Source organism: Nyctibius grandis, chromosome 8 (assembly GCF_013368605.1).
Source record: "Nyctibius grandis isolate bNycGra1 chromosome 8, bNycGra1.pri, whole genome shotgun sequence".
Taxonomy (NCBI): domain Eukaryota; kingdom Metazoa; phylum Chordata; class Aves; order Nyctibiiformes; family Nyctibiidae; genus Nyctibius; species Nyctibius grandis.
Window position 1 is genome coordinate 12,033,549 of NC_090665.1, and position 21,192 is coordinate 12,054,740.

The 21,192-nt window shown below is 45.2% G+C and overlaps 1 protein-coding gene across 2 annotated transcripts in view; it reads left to right on the plus strand.

Annotated features, from left to right (window-relative positions):
* The window catches only part of LPP (LIM domain containing preferred translocation partner in lipoma), a 274,492-nt gene that overhangs the window by 98,240 nt on the left and 155,060 nt on the right, over positions 1 to 21,192 (plus strand). For both annotated transcript variants that reach the window (XM_068405788.1, XM_068405789.1), the window contains exon 5: positions 10,416 to 10,538. In XM_068405788.1, the coding sequence (XP_068261889.1) occupies positions 10,416 to 10,538 (123 nt within the window). The remainder of the gene's footprint in view (positions 1 to 10,415; positions 10,539 to 21,192) is intronic.

Consider the following 21,192-nt stretch of genomic DNA (forward strand, 5'->3'; position numbering starts at 1 on the left):
GAAGTTTGTTCTAGCATTTAATTACCTTCAGTATTACACATAAGTGAATATTTCTGTTATTTTTAAATAGAATTTCCCTGGCTTCAGCTTCCCGGCTGCTGTGAGTTTTTCTGTTTCACTAGATTGGACAGTCTTGTGGTATCTGGCATTTTCGTTCTGTGAAGCTCTTTATATGTTGCTATCAAGCTACTCAATCTCCTTCATAAGTGAAACGAAGTGAGCTCTCTGTGTGTCTCGTTGTCTGCTGTTTCTGCTTTTCTGGGGTGTCTCTCAAGTTTTTAAAACACTGCCTGCCAAGCGGGACATGGTATTTCAGAGCCAGACTCACCAGAAGTGTCAAACAGAGTAAAATCACCTTCAGCTCTGTGATTTCCTTGCTCCAGGATGGTGCGGCACCAGGCAGGAGCTGGTGTTTGGTGTGGTTTTCCTCTGTGGAATATAAATCCTGAGTTGGGGGGCTGGATGTGACAGCTTACCCCGCGTGTAGGCGTGTGTAATTCATGGCTTGTCAGACATGTCCTGTGCCGCTGGAGGCATCCTCCTCTTCTCTCTTTTTCTTATGCCAGAAAAGGAAAGCGGAAGATCACGACTTGGCCAGGATGTGGAGGGAGTCTTTGCTCTTGGCTGTCACCATGGGATCTTTTATAAATGTACCGTTCACGTCCTACAAGTCAGTGGGAAGGTCTTCCTTTATTGCAGTGGACACTTAATGAGCTATTTGGTTTCTGCATTGATTAAACTTCGTAACTGTGTTGGGGTAATTGGTTACTCTTCAGTTATGGTTCCCCTTGGATGCAGATGATGAAATATCCAATATCTCCTCTTAGTTCTTAGTTTTTCTGCAAGCAGCAATACTCTGTGGGGAACATCAGCTCCTCTTGGTGGCTAATTAAACATTAATTTGTGACGATATTGGAGCAAATTTTAAGTTGGTGGGGGAGTGGGCAAAGAAAGGGGAAACTCAACAGTCACTGTAATTATCAATAACAAGTCCTAATGTAATTGCATTAATTAAAGGAAAAAGGATATATTCCCTGCTGCTGTAAAGTTAGGTAAAGTCAGTGAAAGTCACGCTGGGTCAGAAGGATTTCATGGCCAGCTGTTCTTGCCCTGTGAACAGAGAGGTAGTGCTGTCCTGCAGAAGGCATAAAGAAAAAATTAATATATTCCACTTTATATTGTATATTCTGCTGGTGAACAGGAACATTTCACTAATTCAATTTCATTCCCAAGGACGAGTGATTGTAACTCCACCTGGAGAATATTAAATTGCCTTAATGGAAAAACAAACTGGTTTTATTCTCCCCCTTCCCTCCCCATCTTCCCCATTCAGTTTTCAAATAACTTTATGTGCCTCCTTAGTTTATTAATACACTTCTCATCTTGCTGCTGATTTTGCATCTGGTAGCACTTAACACAGACAAGACTCCCAAAGCTTTGATCAGACGTGTTAAGTAAACTATCAGGACTGTCGTGTTTGCTGCTCTGGCAGATGTCAGCTCGTGGGACTCCTCCTCTCTCTTAATTCCCCTGACTGTTCCTTATCAAATCCATCCTGTTTCTTTCATGTGCTTGAGGATCACGGTGCCTCTTCCCAATGTGCTAGCTGGCCCGCAGTAAGAAGATCCTTCAGCTGACGGAACAGCATTTGCTGTTTTGCTGTTTTTCAGTAGCACTGCAGTTTTGAAAGTCCCTTTTAGCCAACCTTGAAATCTCCAGAGCTTCCCTCCATGAGCAAAATGCAGTGGTCAGAAACCGGAAAAAGGCGGGTGCAGGTTTGAATGCCCAAGGTAGAGGTGTCAGTCTATGATGCGAGGAGCAGGGTGCTGGATAACAGTGTCCTGAAGCAGAGCAGATGGGGGCTGCGGGGACCAGACAGCACAGGGCCTCTGTGTTGGCATCTCCAGCTTTGAGGCACCTACAAGCGTGCACCTAGGCTGCAAGGTGGATCTTGTTGAGTGCTTTGACCTGTTTGCTACATCCTCTTTACTTCTGTTGCACAGTTGTCTTCTGTTGTCCTCAAGGGTGGCAGCAGGACAGGGAGTGTTGCACATCTCATCATGGGCTATTGTCCATGTCCCATCACAGCCACCAGTGTCATCAGCTGCTGGCCTTGGACTTGGTGCTTCAGCAGAGCACACTGCAGGCCATGGAGCCTTTTGAATAAACCTCTGTGATGAAATTTCAGCCTTTTTTGTTTCTCCTCACTTGTCAATATCCAGGGCCAAATTCTCATGTGGTCTTGATAAGTCTGGACAAACTGTGGGTGTTTGTGGCAGAAGCTTCTCTCCAGTGTTAGGGGCAGGAGCTGTTTGGAAGGGAACGTAGTCATGGGCCCTGCTCTGCCATTACGACTGCCCATCTGCACTGGTGGCATCCTGCCGCTGAGCAGAGCCAAGGTGCTGGTTTCATGGTTGAGGCCCCTCTCAGGATGTGCAGAGGGCAGTGGCTTATTAAACAGTGATGGAAGAATGACCTCTGGCCTATGAGCCAGCAGTCGGCATGGTGGCAGCTCGGATCCAGGCCTCTGATGATGTGAAATCAGGACCATCCTGCAGTGGAATTGCAGCTGGAGCTTGGATGGCTTGGACAGAGGTTTGTTGTCTTCTGGCACGTTTTGTTAGGGCTGGAACAGCAAATACAGAGAATGAAATGTCCATTAAGGAGCTGGGTTGGCCCAGTGGATTAGTGTCTTCGTCTGGTGGCCAGAAGGAGCTTGGTTGTGTCTCTGAGTTGCAGCACCTCGCTCCCACCTCTCTACCTGCTTTCCGTTTCTGGGGCTGGTATCTAGTTGACAATAAGCTCCTTGGGACAAGGACGTTTCCTAACTATTGTATGTGAGCGGTGCCTGTCACACTGATCTCTAGGGAAATATAAATCTTTGTTGTCATACAGATTCATAACTGCAACAAAGTCTTTGCTGTCTTTCATATATGTGTCACAGGAGGCTGAGTGCAATTGGCTGTGATTTCTGTTGTCTCGGCTACAAGGAGGGAAGAGGTGAGTTTCCAGGTGTTGGTCTAAGCCCTGGCACTAAGGTGATTTGTTAATTTGGCACTAAGGTCAGTTGTTAACCTGAAGAGACTAACGTATCGCCAGCAGAAGTGATTCCTGGCTGATGTCAGCTGGCAGATAGAAAGCACAAGTGGAGGCTTCGTGTAAATGTCTATAGAGAGCCAAATCAGATCACCGATGGTCAGTAGTGAGTGTCCAGAGGAAGATGTAAAAGGGGAAGCACAGAACATTTTTTATTTACTAAGTATCTTGGTGGAGTTTTCTTCCACGTGTTTCTCCATCTGCTTTTGAAGTCCATGTAAACTCATAGCAACCACAGCGTCTCGCAGCAGAAGTAGCTCTGCAGCTTAGCAGCATGTTAAGTGCCGAAACACCTACCTTCTTTTCTTTGTTTTGAGACTGATGCCTGCTTGTTTCACGCTTTCTTCTTCTATTTGCTTTCTCTGTTTTGTTCTGTATTTTTAAAAAAATTTTATTATTTGTCCTTTTTATAAGCCTTCTACACCACAGTGTGTTTATAAATTGGTTGTTAAGGTTTTGCAAGATGTCTCCTAGCAATGCTTAGCAAATAACTTTTCTTCATCTTCATTTGCCCCAGCTGTAAGCCCGTGCAGTTCTTTACACCACCTTGTTGCTTCAGACATAAGATCAGTTAATCCTAGGATACCCAGTGCTACTTGCATTTTACATGGGTGGAGAAATTGAATGCGGGACTGTGGCTACCCCAAACCCATGCTGTAAGTCTGGGACTGAGCTGAGCCTGGACCTCAGGAGCATGCTGTGTCTCCTGCCGTTTGCTGCGGCACAGCTGCTGGTGTGAACTTTTCCAAGGGCAAGCATTTGGTGCATTTATTGTCCGTTTTTGGGGCAGTAAGGTAGACTGGTGTTTAGTGGATGATTGCCCCCCACCCCATTTAAGTCCCGTTCCAGGTAGGCTCACCTGCCTCCTTTCGGGGAGATCTTCAAAAGTGGCTGGAGTTGTAGAAATGTTGCTCAGTTAAATAACAGTGCCGTCCGAGTGGCACCAAATGATGCCTTTGAACAGCCCACTTCAAACTTTTAAAGCGTTTTCCTTTGGTCCAGCTAATACCCAGCAACACAAACCAGGTAAAACTATTCCATGCCTGAAAGAAAAGAAAGAGTAGGGGAAAAATAAATCAAAACCTACCTTCTCTTTGGCTTTTATCCTTTATGTCATCAAAAGACTAAAAAGGATATTTCAGGCCTGGCTTCAGCCTGATGGAACAGCAGGAAAGTTCTTTTCTATTAGATCCTTGATACAATCACGTCTGGTGAAATCACTGTGGTCACATCTGCTGAAATCTTCCGTCATTTCAGATTAATTTCAAAAGACTCAATTTTTCTGTTCTTAAAGGGCACGACTACTTTTCCAGCCCCTCCTTGGTGCCTGGAATGGCGATTAGGCATCAATGAAGCATCTTAGATCCCCCTCGCCTTGAATGCTACAGTCGGCTCTTGTCTTCATGTGCATGGTTGGTGGGGCCACCTCTTGGGATTGTTTTGATTTACACTAGGGAATTTGAAAGAAAATGTTTGCACTTGTCTTTAGGCTTGGGGGAGAACAGACAGAGCAGCTCATCTTTAGGTGCCTCATTTTCCTGATAGATGCCCTTGAGGATGCATCTTTTTGCCACTGCAGTGTCTTTTTGCACTTTAGATGGCTTTTGTGACCTTGGAAAGAAGACTGGGAAATTCTACAGGGAGAGAGATGGTGTACCAGGGGTGTGTGTCTGAAAAGAATCCTGCCTCTGGCAGTGGTAGTGTTGGAGAAAGTGTGAAGAAAGGAAGAAAAAAAAAAAAAAAAAAAAGAAAATTAAACACCAAGCCCAGCCTGAAGTATATCAAGACTGAATCACTTCTTTTCTTCTTCCTGGTTAACATATCTCACAGTCTCTTCTTGTATGTGTAGTGGATGCCATCAAAATCAAACATCTTTCCCTCCTCTCCCCCGCCTGCCCCCAGCTAAAATAGGAGTAAGAGCCCTATCCTTCTTGCTCAGTCTGCGGCTCTGTCTAAGCCCAGTGCTTGAGGCCACGGAGTAGAAAGAGATGCTAACTCCTTGTTTGGAGAGCTGTTTCATTTGCTCTTCCTGCCACCTCAGTGCCTACCCGAGGATTTCGACAGCCTGCAGAGCGTGGCAGGCGGCTGCTGTGGGTGCAGCCTGGTGGAAGCAGGCAGCAGTTGCTGAATTTACCAGCTCTGCCGCCTCATCTGTGGCTCAGTCACATTTACTAGAGGAAAAGACAAGGAAGTCTTTCAGGCAAAAGTCCTTATTTACTATCTACCTGCTCACAACCCCTGATTTGCCTAAATTCCCCTCCTCCTTGCTCCCTCTTGTTTCTTTAGTGCTTGCTTTCAATGACTACCTTTGCTGCAAAGGACTTTTCTGCTCCCTACTTTTCCCTGTTCTTGGATGTTTAAATGCAAACAGTGTTGACCTGTTGCAGCCCAAAGAGAACTCCCCAGGCACCTCAGGCTACCAGTAAAACTGATGCGCTAGGAGCAGAGGGCACTGGGGGCACCCAGCCTGTTTGTTTTGAGTCATTAGCTACAACCTTTCTTAATATCCATGGTGTTCATCTCCATTCTTCCACTTGTGCGTTATGAGGTTATCAGTGACTTGTGATAGCACGGCGTGCAGAGCAAGCTGATGCTACGAGGAAGGTTGTGTGTCTAGCTGTAGCTCTGCTGTCTTGGACGTGTCTGTACATATATAATGGTATTGCATTTCCCAGTAACGACAGCTCGCATTCCTGGGGAGCAGCTCAGAGGATGAGCTGGTCACAACACTCGTGACACGTGCTCAGCTCAACCTACTTTAGAGAAGACTTGAGCAAGGCTGAGGTGGATGGGGAGAAGGTGGGTCTTGATGCTGGAAAATTGCACTGTGGTGAGCAAAGTCCTGATGCTCTGAAAGAGTTCAGGAGTTTGGCTGTTGCCTTATTTTGGAAGAAAAGATACCCTGGGTCTCTGGAGTCACTTCTAACCCGCTGTCCATTTAAGTCAGCAGTTTGCTACTGCAAAGCCACCCTCCGTCTTTCCCTGATGCAGCAACACCACCAGGCATCCACATGATTTCCCACATTGCATCTCTCGTCCCAGGGGCTAATGACTGTCCCAAGCTGCAGCACTGCGTGGCAGCAAACAGGGTGTGGAGAGAGGGGAAAACGGAGAATAAAAGAGAGGCGGCTGGGTCTGGGTAGGGAAAGGAATTTGGAGCAAGAGCTAGGAAGGACATCTGGGAGCCAGATTCTTCTCTTTGAGCCCATTGCAAGGAGCTGGCTTGGACAAACGAGAAGCATTCTTGTTTCTCTGCTGTAACCTGCAAAATGTGATAAGAGTAGGTGATCTAGGTTGTAGGGAAAGGTGGCATCTAAGGAAATCATTGTGCTTTGCATGTCTCCTAGCTTGATGAATATTCTTACGGCCTTTTTAGCACAGTGAGGCCCTGCGTTGCCCTTTGCACTGCATGTTCTGTAATGAACGTCCCTTGGGGTGGTGCGGGGGGACCTGTGGCACTGACTGGTGTTGGGTGGTAGGATTAGCAAAATTATAGCCAGTTTTCATTGGAACAGAGTGGGTTGACAGGGCTCAGGAGTGGATTACCATCACAGCTGCTCTGAGCTGCACACCAGGAATTCAGGGGTGGACAAACAAGCCAAGCAGTGAAGCTCTCTGCTGTTTTTCTCTCTTTTGCCTTGCAGCAGAGACTGAGCCAGGGGATAGGAGTGTAGGCGTTGCGTAAGTTCACGTGAGTGGATAGTCTCTGGCGCGAGTAATTTGTTGGACTGGGTTGGCTTATGTTTGCTTTTTGTCGAACTCACGTTAGCCGAGCCAAAGATAGCATCCTTTTTCTTTTTAAACCCTTTTTTCCACATTCTGCTGGCTGAAAGGGAGGACGCACAAGTGACATGTCTGCAACAACACCGTAAATCCAGACAGAAATAGAACTAGCAGTTCTTTCTGGTTCCGGTGTTTGTATCTGAGAGGTCGTGGGCTTAACCAGTCTGGGTTCCTCGGAGCAGAGCTGTGTCTATGCAAACCTGTTGTGCCTTGGGACTTGGTGCTTGGGTTTTGTTCCAGAGCAATATCATAAAACTTTTATAGCAACGTCATGATGAAAAACATGAGAAGAGAAATAACTTAACCCTCTCTTGCTGAAGTTAGTGTTGCAAAGTCTTCTGTTTCCACATGCAGTAAATCCCTTGGTTGAAACTGGAGTGCTGTGGGGAGAAAAATGTGAGATTTGTGGAGATGGAGAAGAGACGGCAAGCAGAAACCTGTCTTTGAGAGAATTACCGTTTCTTAAGTGTACTTAAAGTCCAGTCCTGTCCTAATAGGCCCTTACACACATCGGTAGCATTATTCGTTGGCACTGTCATACTGCATTGTGCTCCAGCAGCTGTAGAATTGGGCTCTTAATCTATGTTGATTATGTTTTAATTGAATAAATAAATCTTTTACAGAGCCCAGAATCAATAGAGATGTTTCCATACTATTTTATTTTAGTTTTCTAGGTTTCCTAAGGACATTTAACTTTTACAACCTTACAACTTGTTCTGCAGCATTTGCTAGTCAGCTCTTGCATAATTGTTCTGGGGAATGAGAACCTGGGAATAATATGGCCCAGAAATGCTAAGAAGCAGAAATGAAATCGGCTGATCTTCTCATCTGCCACCATCCCTCCTCTCCAGGGTCAGGGTACCAAACAGGCTGTGCATGGGCTCCAGTTTTATTCCTGGGTCTGCCATTGACCTTATTTATACCACCTCAAATGCTGGGGGCCTGGGTGCCCTTCTCATCTACCCCCCTTTCCAGGCTGACTTTTGGCTGCTTAGCTTAAAAATTCTCTGGAGTGGAGCAATCACAGTTTTTGTGTCTGGAAAGCCTGGGGCTGCTCTGTAGTCATAGTAGGCCAACAACTGGAAGATGGAGAAAAACCAAACAAGAGCCATGAAGAGCGCTATTAGTGGAAAGGAAATTGGATGTTTGCAGATTTAAAAATCCAGGTGCCTACAGCTAGCCAGGAGTGACGATCTGGGGTAATTCCTGTGAAAAGTATTTCTGTTTTTAACAATGTTTTGGATAGAAAACTTCGACTGGCTCCATAATAAAAACAGGCAAGAAGAATTGAGTTTGTATGTAGTTTCTAACCTGAGTCTCAGCCTTTTAAATGACGTGTTCTTGCATAAAGCACATTGGAGCTTCCATTTTCTTGTTAGTCAAGCCAAATTTATTGTAATCCAATAAGATTTAATAATCATTAGGAACTAATGAATGCCTTAGCACGTATAAGCTTGGCAGATCAGAGTCTCCCTGCTTTGCATAGTCAGTCTCTCTTTGACCAACTTGCCATTTATGTGTCGGATTGATGACTGGGGAGTTCTGTAAAACAGGTAATGATCGAGTGCTCCTGAAATGAAATTTAAATAAAAACTATCTGGAGCAGACAGTGAGCCAAAGGGAAAGACGAATTTTTGGCTTGGAAAATTGAAGTAACTTGGTGAGAGTGAAGGCAAACAGAGCTGGATTGTCTGTGGGGAGGTGCTGGTATGGTCTGAACAGGCTTCACAGTTGAAATTATGTGAGTTGTTAGGTAATTCTTCAGTATTCTTATTATTGCAGTAGTCAAGCTGCGAATGAGCTCTTCTGCACTGAGCTCTGTAGTTGCACGTATGCAGAGAGACTTTGTCTGGGGAATTTGCAGATAAGTCAGATGTGGAAGGACAGAAGAAAAATACTGACTATAACTCAGATTGAGAAAAGACTTCCAATGTATAATATTTCACTTGACTCAAGAACTTTGGTTTCTGTGCATGCCCTAAATGTGGCTGGCTAATTTGGTAAGCTCGTGGCACCTACATCACACCTGATGGGGATCCTTAGCTTGTTTTCTTCAACTTCTCATTCCTGCCAGAGCCTAATTTCCAAAGCACTGAAAACACTGAGGAGGGAGATGTTTCCCAGCTTGTACCTGCCTTCATGCACTGCCAAGAGGTACTGCTGTTTTGTTGGGATCTACAGCACAGATCTTTCCCAGAGGTTTTGGACTAGGTTGATTTTTCAAAAACAAAGCATGTGAATGAGTCCTCTTTTAAAATACTTATTCTAGCAGGGATTGCAGTGCAGCTCTCCAACAGTGGCTTGGGGATCACATACTCTCCTGTAGTGCCAAGACCTGGATTTTACTTTTGGAGGTGCGTGGGGGTGAAGAAAACTCATGTCTCTTCCCTTCCAACTAAGTGTCCCTACCAGCCTGGGTGTAAGTGGGGCTGGGCTGTTTTGAAAGCATAGAGAAAGCAAGGTGCATTGAATCAGAAAGTGTCTTGGCTGTAGGTCGGTGTGTGCTCTGAGCATGGGCTTTCCTGCATAATAGCCCTTTTCACAAGGACCTTATTTATGCTATTTTATGACCACCTATTTCAAATCATGCCCTTCACCTTGAGTCTGTTAGAAATGAATTGAACTTTTTCACTCCTCCTTGAAGGAGATCATTTTTTAGATGGAAATTGTGAAGAAGTGTTGAATCGGACAGGTACAGCAACCATGGATTGATTTAAAATAATAAGAGGTTAAAGGGGGCTTATAAGAAAGATGGGGACAGACTTTTTAATAGAACCTGTAGCGACAGGACAAGGGGTAATGGTTTTAAACTAGAAGAGGGTAGATTCAGTCTAGATATAAGGAAGACATTTTTTTACTATGAGGGTGGTGAAACACTGGAACAGGTTGCCCAGAACGGTGATAGGTGCCCCATCCCTGGAAACATTCAAGGTCAGGTTGGATGGGGCTCTGAGCGACCTGATCCAGTTGAAGGTGTCCCTGCTCACTGCAGGGGAGTTGGACTAGATGGCCTTTAAAAGTCCCTTCCAACCCAAATTATTCTGTGATTCTGATTCAGGTGGCTGGCCACTGGCCACTGTGGCTTGCAGCTCTGGTCTGTTTGTGCCTCTTCTGGGATGGGGACATGGTAGAAGAGATGCTCTCAGATTCCAGGTGCTCCAGGCCTACCCCCAGCTCTCTCTGCCTAGCACCAGTTGTCCTGCTAAAATACATCTTCTCCATCTGCAGGAGCAAGGCTTGTCCTGTCTCCCCACCTTGGCAGCAGATTGCACGCCGAGTTGCGTAATCCTCCAAGTCAACTTTACACAATGGGACCATTGTGGGAAATGCATGAAGAAAAGTCCCAAGGCAGCCTAAATCCTTGTGAGATGGAGGCTTGCTGCTGGTTCTGGGAGAGAGCTATAGCATTTCAGCATGGTTGTTCCTGCAACCTGAGAGTTATTGCCGGGGCATGGTAGCAGCTCCATGAGGACAGTAAGAAACCATGTGCCAGGCCAAGTGGTTTGAATAACTGGAACTCTTCTTTATTCTTTAAGGTGAATCCTGGTGGCAAGACGCTTGAGGAGAGGCGGTCCAGTTTAGATGCAGAAATTGACTCTCTGACCAGCATCCTGGCTGACCTGGAGAGCAGCTCTCCTTACAAACCTCGGACTCAACAGGTTAGTGGCACATTGAGTAAATAGAGAGTGGGAAAGTGGCCAGCATTGACTGCTGGAGTCAATTTGCTAACTGCTTGCTATTTGTTGCGAGCAGGCATGCCAGTTCCTCCTGATAGCATCCAGATGTGGCTGTCAATGGGGAGAAGGGCGCAGCCACTCTGAAGGGGAGCACTGGCTCAAAAGCTGCCGCACCTCTGAGCGAAGGGCCTCTGATCCCAATTGTTAGATTGCCATGGAGATTGTTAGAAAAATACTTGCAAAAAATGGCATTTCATTTGCCTTGACTTTCCATCAACAATAGCTCGTGAATTAAAACCTGCTCAGTTCACAAGTTCTTTTACGCTTGTATTTGCTTGTTGTTTTTCTGTGTTGTTAACTTTTATCTATCACGCTGCCAGAATGATCCAGATATTCGTGTCTCAAGTTCTTTTGTTTTTGTTGTCTAATCAGTGGTGACGAAGTGGCTTGGATCGTAGCTCAGCTGTCAGGGTGGCTGTAGCCCAGCAAGGCAGACTGGAATTCGCACTTACTCTGCTGTGTCTAGACGAGGACTGCAGGGGTGACAGCAGCTCAGATAATTTTTGTCACTCATCTAGGTAGTGCTTGAGTGGAGCTATTTAAGTTCTGGTAAGATGTCATCTATTTATCAGAGGAAGTGGTGACACCCCAGTGGTCCTCTAAAAAGGGCAATTCTTGAGATCTCTAAAATCATCCCAGATGTGTTTGTGCCCAGTTGTGCAGTGCCTTCACTTCCGAATCTCATGAGTGGTCTCATTTCTTACACGTGTATGGGTCTGTAGGCATGTATGCAGCTATATGTATATGTTTTGTTTGTCTTACCAATGTCAGCCCTAAATAAAACCCCAAAAGTACCAAAGGGAAATTTGAGTGATGTGGTGCACACCCATTATCCATATAGGCCATCGCTTTATTTTGGGGCTTTTTTTGCTTCTTTTCATTGTTGCATTTGTTTAAAGTAATTGAGAACCGATACCTTTGAAACAGAGCTAAAGTAATGATCAGAGTTCATTTAGATTTGCCTCCATTTAAGTATGTGAACTTAGCAAAAGCAGAGTTAAATCAGATTTGTGCACTTTGAAAGTGTTCATCTGCACGCAGAGGCTGTGGCATGGTGGCCTGTGTGGTTTCCATTCCTTCTACAGGGACCTCCCGATAAACTCTTTCATTCTAGCAGCACGTACACAGTTACTGAATAAACTTACGGACTTATCCTGGAAAAACAGCCTGATTTGGGTCAGTCAGTCAAAAAGAGCAACAGCATAAACCAGATACAATTTGGTCCTTTTCCCAGTGGGTTTTTGTTGTTGTGATAAATGAGACAAGTTTTAACAGTGATAGTGCTCAGGCACTGTGTCGAATAACCTGTGTTCATTTTGTCTGTGTGGGCCAAACACATACGAATGCACACTTACTGGGAAATACTTTATAGTGTCAGAATGCTACGAGAGTTAACTGGAAGAGATTTGTACTCACCATTTTCCTTGGCAATGCCTGTGGTCAGCTCCAGCATCTTTGTAGAGACATGTGACTTCTGTAACCACTTCGCTGAGCATTTGCAGTTTGCTGGCAGTACTGCTGACTGTCTCCTGATACTTCTTCCTTTGGGATCTGGCGTTCTCTGAATAGATTGGTTTTTCACTTTTATTTTGTACCTACAGTATTAGTAGATAAATAAATAAACAAATAAATCATGGAGGTCCAATGCAAAGTTCTGCAGGTGTATTTTTGAGAGTCCGGAGGACTGGAAGGCATAGCTTGAGTTTTGGACTTGATCTGACTTCATAAGTTCATCAGCCTCCAAGATGATGTGTGCTGCTCGGTGCACATGCTTGTTCCCATGGCTTTTTGCCCACAGTTCAGGTGGGGGCTCTGAAGACTTGTCCCCCCACACCCAGGAATGATGGGATGCTGCTGCTCCCTGCTGCATTACAATAACTGTGTGCAATCCAGTGGGCCGAAGAACCTGAACTTCATCTCTGGGACCAAATCCCAACTTTCTTTGTTCAGACTTTTCAGGATTTATTGGTTAACGTAATAAAGTCCCACGAAAAGTACAACTACAGCAACTTCTAAGAATAGCTGTTAGAGAAAGAAAATGCCAGAGTTGAATGTGTCACCTGCTGTAATTAAAGAGTACTCAAACAAGTCCTTGAAAGGTGGAACTTGAACGTAAAGCTTTGATATTTTCCTTTGTTTGATCTGTACTAAGTATTAAAACTGGTGAGTCATTTAATGGTCTTATAGTAGGATAATAGATTAGACTGCAAATTGTGAGGTACTTACTCAGAACATCAGCACCTTTATTGGATTACACCTTAGCTGACCTTCCCAAATTTATCAGGATAATGGCTGCAGATAGGAAAATAGAGTTACTGCTTGTTTTCTGAGAAGTCGTTTCCAGTTGTGCTTATGCGGTTAAACCATTATAATAATTTTACAGGTATACCTTGCCCTTGGGGATACTCCTATTCTGGAATAAGAGAAATTTTATTGTTACATTTATTTTTTATTTTATCTTCAAAATAGTTTTAAAGCAACAGAAACTAAACTGTAAAATAGTCCTTTCTCACTGGAGTAGGAGTGATAGCGGGATAATGACAAGCAGTTTAATTGGCATAAATTCACACAGAGGGAAGCTCTTTTGGTCCTTGGTAGGAGTTCAGGATTGCAGTGAGACACACTGCCCCAAGAGGTGCCTCTGAAGCAGAGGGATTTGTATCCTCTGCAGTAGGTTTGGAATGTCCGTAATACTTGCCAGAATGGGTGGGCCAACGTCAGCCCTGGACGATTTGCCTTGGCCAGCAGACCTGCTGTTGAGGACATGCTGTTGAGGACATGGATTAGTATGATTTGCTGCATCATCCATGCGTTATTTACCTGGGCATCACTCTGATAACATTTTTTGTGTACCGAGCAAGTGATGAGGACATTACCATGAGCTAAAATTGACCACTGCTAATAAAGGGCAGGGAGAGAGTTTTGACACCTGCGGTTGGCAGCACCCTCCTTGTACCCGGTGGTCCTGCCTAATTCAAGGCAGCTGAGCTGGAAAGGGAAGGTAGAAGAGTCACCCAGGTCCTGCTGGTTGCTTTCCATGCCTCAGGCAGAGGTGGTAGGATGCTGTTATCCTGCAGAGCTGTGTTGCCCTCTCCTCTGAAGTGAGATGTTTGAAAAGCATTTTCTCAACATAGATCCTTTACGGAGCAGAAGAGATCTTTCCTCCCACATAGCAGCAGGTTTGGTGGGAGGAGGTCCTCTGTGAGTCTAGTACCGCAGTGTGAGTCAACCTTGGTGTTGCTGAACCTCAAAGTGAAACATTCTCTCAGGCTTTGTTTCTGGTTAGTTCTTGTCTGTCTTGAGGCAGCTGTTGAGTGTCTGCTGCAGCTGAGGTTTTCTAGGCATGGATAGTTTACTTCATGCTGGCCATCAGTAACGTGCAGGTGAGAAGCAGCTTTTGATCACCATCACCTCAGCCCCGGGCTGAGCCCACGACTTGCAAGTGAAAGTCTCTCTGACTGAGTCACAGAAGCAGTCAAAAATGATTAAAATGCTAGGGTTTTTTTTCTTTCAAAATTACATATATCAAAAAGCACAGGAAATTACAAGACTAAATAATCTTTAGCTGCAACACAGCAGCGTCTAAGGATGCTTTCTGTCATGTGAGGTGGTGTAGGAGAGACCATATTTCAAGAATTCAGCTGTGACTGGAGTTTTAGAAAGTGCCAAACATCGCCTGAGCTTAGGAGGTTTTTGTGTGACTTTCACCAGCGTGGCCAGTTCCAGCCTTCTGGTGCAGTGAATTGAAATGGAGGAGACCAACATGCTCTCAAAATTACCATGACTGCAATGGCGTGTTAATAGATGAGCTTGCCCTAGGTATTGTTTGAAGAACTGTAGATGCATTATGAAAAAATTAATATTTTCCTCCTGTTTGGTAAAGTTTAGAAATGCTGGTGTGATGAGTAAAGAACAGAGCTCCTCTTGTGTAGCTGCAGTGTGTTTTCTGTTTACATATCACACCTTCTAAATTGCAGTAACCCATTGGAAAGTTCAGAGGCAGAGAACCCAGTAAGTCTTTCAGTAGTAAAAGGAGGTTGTATAGACAAGGCATTTAGGTGCGTAATTTCCATGGATGAGAGCAGGAGCTATTCCTAAATTGGGTGAACCCTGGCTAGGGGGCCTGGTGAATGCTGTGGTCATCTGGCTCCTCTATTAAAGGGTATTTTCCCCAATTTTTATGTGTTCTGCTTAAATCCTTGCTTAAGAGATGACTGCAGCAAGGCCTTAAGCAAAAAAACATGCCAAATTTCAGCCCATAAAATAAATGTTTGCATTTTTTTAAAACAAGAAAACTTTGTAACTCTGGAGAGAGGGCTTCCAGCAGAGGCTGTGAAAATGAAATACTGGAAATAGCAGCATATGAAAGCTCAGGATTTTTTGTCCCTGCTGTGAATTATGTATTGAATGCTGATTGCTTTGTCCAGAATTGGACACCTACCTTCTGAAACTCTTGAGTTTTATCCCAAATTTCCACCAGTTGTCTATTTGGCAAAATAGGACTTTGTGGGAGGTGTACCAGGTAGTAAGATGTACCCGGTCCAAAGGTAATTAGCCTTTTTTTAAAAGCAAATACCAGGTGGCCAAAATGTATAGACTATTAAAATAGCAAAAAAACCCACACTTTGGTGGTCAAGATCGAATCTACTTGTGTACAGCTCTCGGAGGGGATTGATCACCTTGATCCATAGGGGACTGGACTGGCACTCTGGAGACCTGTTTCATTCCCAGCTACCATCACTGTGCTAAATGACCTTGAATGTAGCATTTCTACTCTGCTTCCTCTCCAAATCCCTTGTAGCTTGGCAACCTCTTCAGTGTGATTTGCCTCTTACTACCCATGTGTATGGCATCTAGCAAAACAAAACCTTGTTCTGGGTTGAAGGCCTTTAGGTGATGTGGTTTTACAAGTAATGAAGAAGAGAAAGAAATTACTTTTTTCACCTAACAGATGGGGAAAATGAAGGCAGAGTTAGGCGAGATGTCTTAAGGATTCATGCCTATCTCCCTGCCTCTGTATCATTGCCCCCAGTACTAGACATCTGCCACTATCCAACAGTGTCAGCCTAAGCGAGTAATATTTTGAATGAAAAGAAGCTCATTCTCAATGTGAGCTGCAGAACAATAAAAAAGTAAAGAAAATTAAATTAAAAAATCAGTGATACATTTTCATTAATGGGAAGTAATGTCTTCTAATGACTGGAATTTAAAAGAGATTTAAATGTTTGACAGCGTTGGTTGTTATTCCATCAATTCTTTTGACAACCAGTTGGGGATAACAAAAGCAGTGAAAAGGCAATGGACATATTTTCTTGCAGAGTGATGGGACAGGATTGAACAGTTTCAGCTGTAGGACGGCAGACCACAAAACAAGGCAAAATGTTGACTGCTGAAGACTCCTAGGAGCACTCTTCCATGTGCATTTCTAATTTAGTGCCCCACTTATAACTGCGCCAGTAGTGCATGGCTAAGAGTTCGGGTGTTTTATCTTTGTTTACGCAGAGCTGTATCTCCAACCATGAATAAAGCTACTAAAGAGCAGCGCATTCCCCCAGCGTCGAAAAAGAGCCTTATGATTGCTCTTGGTTTGGGCTGTGGGATTGACTACGGGCTCTGTGAAAAACAGATTGCTGAATCTGTATTCAAAACAGTCCAAGCAAATTTGTTAGTCCAGGCTCAGAGTCTGGTTTCCATGTTCCTTTTATTTGCCTGAGCCTGGCTTCTTAGGTTGGTATGCACTGAAAGGATTTTGCAAGCACAGTCCATGGAGTATTTGCTAGCATCCCAGTTGTTGTCAGGAATGTTTTTCTTTCTTTCAAGAAAGAAAATTCAGGGGTGCAAGCAGATTAAGATTAATTTGGTGGGTTCAGAATTAATTCCCCCCTACTGAGGCGTTTATGTGACAGAGCGTTTGTCATTCCTTAGTTACAGGACTTGGTGGGATTCAGCTGTTTCAGGTGTTCAGAATGATGCTGAGTCTTTTTCAATGCAATTTGGGCTGAAATCAATGGCTTAGCTTCTGCTGTCTTCAGATACGATATTTGAGACAAACAAAAGTGCCCAGGCCTCTTTCTGCTGGTCTGAGCACGTCTAATCTGTGGGCATCTGCGCAGCTTTGCCAAAGAGGCTTCTGAGTCCGGCAGCACGGCATGGTAGGCAGGTGGTGCCTTCCCAGTGCCAAGGGGCTCTCTCTATTTTTTCACTTGAGGTCAGTGCATTTTGTTTTTTGTGGGCTTTTTAATCTCTTTGGTTGTGGGACAGAAAGGCTTGTTGGGAATAAGCCCATCTGCTGAAACTGAAAAGCATCCCCCGTCCATCCTGAAGTGTCGATGACCTTTTAGTAGGACCACCCAGGTACTCTGGAGCTGCATGCACTACACAGTGCTTTTCATAAAGGCTGTGAGCTGCCACCATTTCCCCACCGGCTTCGATGGCTTGTGTGAACACGGAGGGATGACGGTGTCTCATAGAGGTGTGCCCAAGCTGGCATTGAGCTGGTGATCTCCGATGCTTGTAGCAGCACTGGAGGGCTCGTGCAGGCTTGCTGCAGGGCTACTGTCAGGGCTGTTCTCAGCAGGCTTTGACACTTTTGCTGCAGTCACAGACATCAGGAATTGCATGGGCTGTTTTAAAGATGGGATCACCTCTGAGAGCTGCGCTCCCGCTTCTGGGTGCAGCGTGCTGGCTTTGTGCTGTTTGGAAAATGCAGGTGGATTACTTAAAGTAGAAAAGGAAGCGTCCCATCTGGAGCAATTTCAGTGGGTTCCTCCCAGCACTCAAGAAGCAACGCCTCTACATCCAGGAGACTCTCCTCCTGTGGTTCCGTTCTCCAAAGGCAGGGTGACACTTCCACCCCACATGGGTGGTGTTTGAGGTGGTCCCAAGGTTGACGCTTTCTAGGAGCACCGCTGTGGGTGTGCTGGCTGTGAGCAGGGCACGTCTGTCACGCCATCCCTGACACGCCTGTGGGCAGAGGAGCCTACACAGGCCAGGGATGTTCAGCCGCATACGTGTGAGTTGAGAGGCGTAGCCAACAGATGATTTCATGTATGTTTGGATTTGTCCCTTCTCTACAAGAAGGGGAAACCTTCCTGTGCTCATCAGCTCCAGCCGGCGCGTGCGGCAAACTGACACTGCTCTGATTAGCAGATGCTCGAATCGGTTGCATCTGCTGCTACGTATTAAACCTTAATCCTTTTGATAAGAGCACGTCCGTGAAGAATTTTAAAGAAAGTTTTCTGAGATCCCAGATTATCAGCTTGTCACAGATGAACAGGATAAGAGTGACCTTTGCAGGGTATTATTTCTTCCTCTTGTACTATGATCAGAGTGAAAACAAAGCAGCACTACTCCTGCTGTTTCTTTTTTCTGATATATAATCAAGTTCACAGAAATCTCAGTAAGGTTTACTTTTCCCCTTTCCCCTTTCTCTTTTTTGCATCCATTTGGGTTTTCCGCCTACGTGCTTGACTACAGCTTTAGATGACGACTAGTGTTGGGTATATTGGACTTTAAAATCTGTGCAGGCATCTCAAATTTGTGTATGGACAAAGATAAACGTTTACTTTGGGAACAGTGATAAAAAGAAAATAGTACCTCATAATTTGGTCTTTTTTTCATTCTGCATTTGTGATTATTTTGTTGTGAGTGGTTGAGAGTAGGGCTCTTACTCTCTAAAGCTGTTCAAGGCCTGCTACCTATTGTCATGCTTTGTTTTCTATCTTTTTCCCTGCAATGGGACCAAGCTGCTGTATACCATCATCTCAGGAAGCCTGTCGTCATTTCCCCATCCTCTGTTTTTGGCACTCGCCATGGTTTGGCACTCATCTCAAAGGGACCCGGCGTGCCTCTCAAGCTGTCTGCGTGTCCAGCCAGTAAAGAGCAGCTGCCGCTGGGGCAGAGATCTGCGTTTCGCTGGGACGCAGACTCTGCTTGCATCCTTGCACGGGTCGATGCATCTGAGTGCTTCAGCAGCATTAGATTTACCACCATGACAGCAGCCCTGTGAAATACGGAAGCATGCTTGCTATTTCACGAGCGAGGGAAGAACCGAGATTGGATGACTTGGTTTGTCCATGGGTGACCAGAGGAGCTGAGGCCAGACCATGGGCATCCTGTCACAGATTTATCCTCCTCTCATAGCACGTATGAATGGATGGGCAGAGTGTACATGAGAACATCCCCTGTCAAGAGGATTGGAGAGTTCTCAGGTATGGGGAAATGCATCCATATCTGTCTTGGAATGTGTGAACCAAGCAGGGGCAATAAAAAAACCTTACATTTCTTCTGTGGGAGGTTGTTGCTTGATACTCAGCTGCAGTTTTGTGATTTACAGGCAACAGACTTCTTGATGCAATGCCTTGACAGTAAACCCTGAAGGATTCAAACCCCCAGGCCCAGAAAGTTGTGGTGTTCTGGACCTGTATCATCACTCTCTGATCTACACAGCACTTTAGAAGCGGGAAGTTGTTTTCCCCAGTTCCATACGGCTGGAAGCTGAACTTAGTGCTATGGCACAAGGCAGTGATTTCCCCATGCGTGGAGGCAGCCACTCTCCTGCACCCTGCCCGCCAAGGGCATAGCTGGTGCATTTTGAAATGAAAGCATAGTTGATTAATTCTTCCCACCCAGCACCCATCAGTGTCCAGCACTTGCCTGCTCCCCCCATACAGTTTGAATCCAGTGGATGCTTTTAAGTGGGTCTGAGGGAGGGGTATATGTATGCAGAACTCAGTGGCTGGGGAGGAGGGACCCAGACCCATGTCTCTTGGGGTGGGGAGCTGCAGCGTGGTGCTGGCTGTCCTCGCCATGGCCCATGGGCTGGCCTATCCACACACGAGCACAGCGAGCTCTGAGCCCGCTGCGTGTCTTGCAGGCAGCCTGAACTTTTGCTCTTCTAGACTGCTGTAACCAGGATCTCTGACCTGAAGCATGGATTGTTTGGCTGACAGACACAGATAAATGCCAAGGCTAATACTAGGGGGAGAAGGGAAGCAGGAAGGGCGGTCAGGAGAGGTAATGGAGGAGAACAGGAAGGGTCAGAGTCTACTCAAGGTGCAAGACACAAGTCCATAGGAAATTAGGCTTCCTTTGCTCTGCTCTTTATCGATTCTGTTCCTTTTGTGTTGAGTATTTCTCTTCTGCACACACTAGGAACCAGCTGTGTTTCCTCGCTGTTAGGGGAAGGAAATAGTTCAGAGCCAAGGGAAGAGCACAGCAACTTAGAGAAACACCTGCACGGCAATGCATCACTTGGGACTTTGCTCCCACTGTGGCCTGCGCTGGACGTCTTCCCCAGGCCATTCCACCAGAGTGGGAATGATGACTTTGTGATTTGTGCATTACACTCACAGCAAGGAGAGCATTGCCTTAATATGCCTTCAAATTGCCTTGAATCTATCCAGAGACCATTGAAGGGCAGACACAGATCCTGCTGACATGAGTTACTGTTGAGCTGCGCTCTTTAGAAGAGTAGGGCAACTAACTTCTGGGGTTGCAGTTTCTACATACATTTGAAAGGTGAAGGCTAAAACACGCTAGGGAGCCCTAGCATTTAAAGTATGGCCTTCACAAGTTTGTCTTGGTTGCTTACGGGTGCCTGTTTGTGCGAGCACTTGCAGCTTTTCATGCATTTATCCTTGTAATGCCCTGAGGAAGGAGAAGTTTGATTCTTCTCTCTTCTGCAAACAGAGAGCTGGGGCACAGAGAGACCATGCAGCTTGTTGTAAAATAGAGCTTTGGACACACATTGGTGACGTCCTGGGATAGTGTTGTCATTTGCTGTTCCGTCCTGTCTTTCATGGTCTGTTTTGACAAGGGTCTGTTCTACTGGGGATAGAGGACCCCTCCCTAGAGCCCTTGCTGGACAGTCCAAAGGCAGAGCACGTCTGTTCCCGGCCTCATTTCAGGCAAGGCTGCCTGGAAGAATCTAGAGCCCTACAGAAAAGTGAGAGCTGGCCATGCAGTGTCTACATTAGACCCTGCCACCAGTGCGTAAATAAACATGATACATTTATAGCCTGAACGTATCTCAGGATTGTTGCATAGAGATGTTCCTAGTTGAAAACCATTGACCATTAAAGTAAGAGGCAGATGCATCTGTGGATGGTTTAAGGGGCTTGTGTCTATATTTTCTCTTATTGATTGCTTTTTGCCTTCCTGTCTGGAACCTTTTGAGAGATGACTGCGGTGCCGAGATGCATTATTTCTTTCTGTATATTAAAGCTGCCTAGGCTAAAAAAAAACCCAACCCACACCCAGCCTGTATCTGAAAGCTATGAATTGATGGATCCTTGCTATAGCTCTTCAAATAACTGTAAATTACTCCAGGCTGTTACAGTTTCATTGTAAGGAAGTTCCTTCCTTGACTTAGACTTCTTTGCATCACAGTAAAATGCAATTAGGTGACGTACATATTGTGGCTTGGAAGCAATTTTCTCAGCCTTATGTTGTCAACTTTTACTCAATAGCAGGCTTGTGGACTGTGTCACTGTGCCTGTGCTAGCATATATTATCACCATATGGTGTTTCAATAGTGAATAGGAAACTTCTATGAGTATGTAAAAGAGGATGAAAT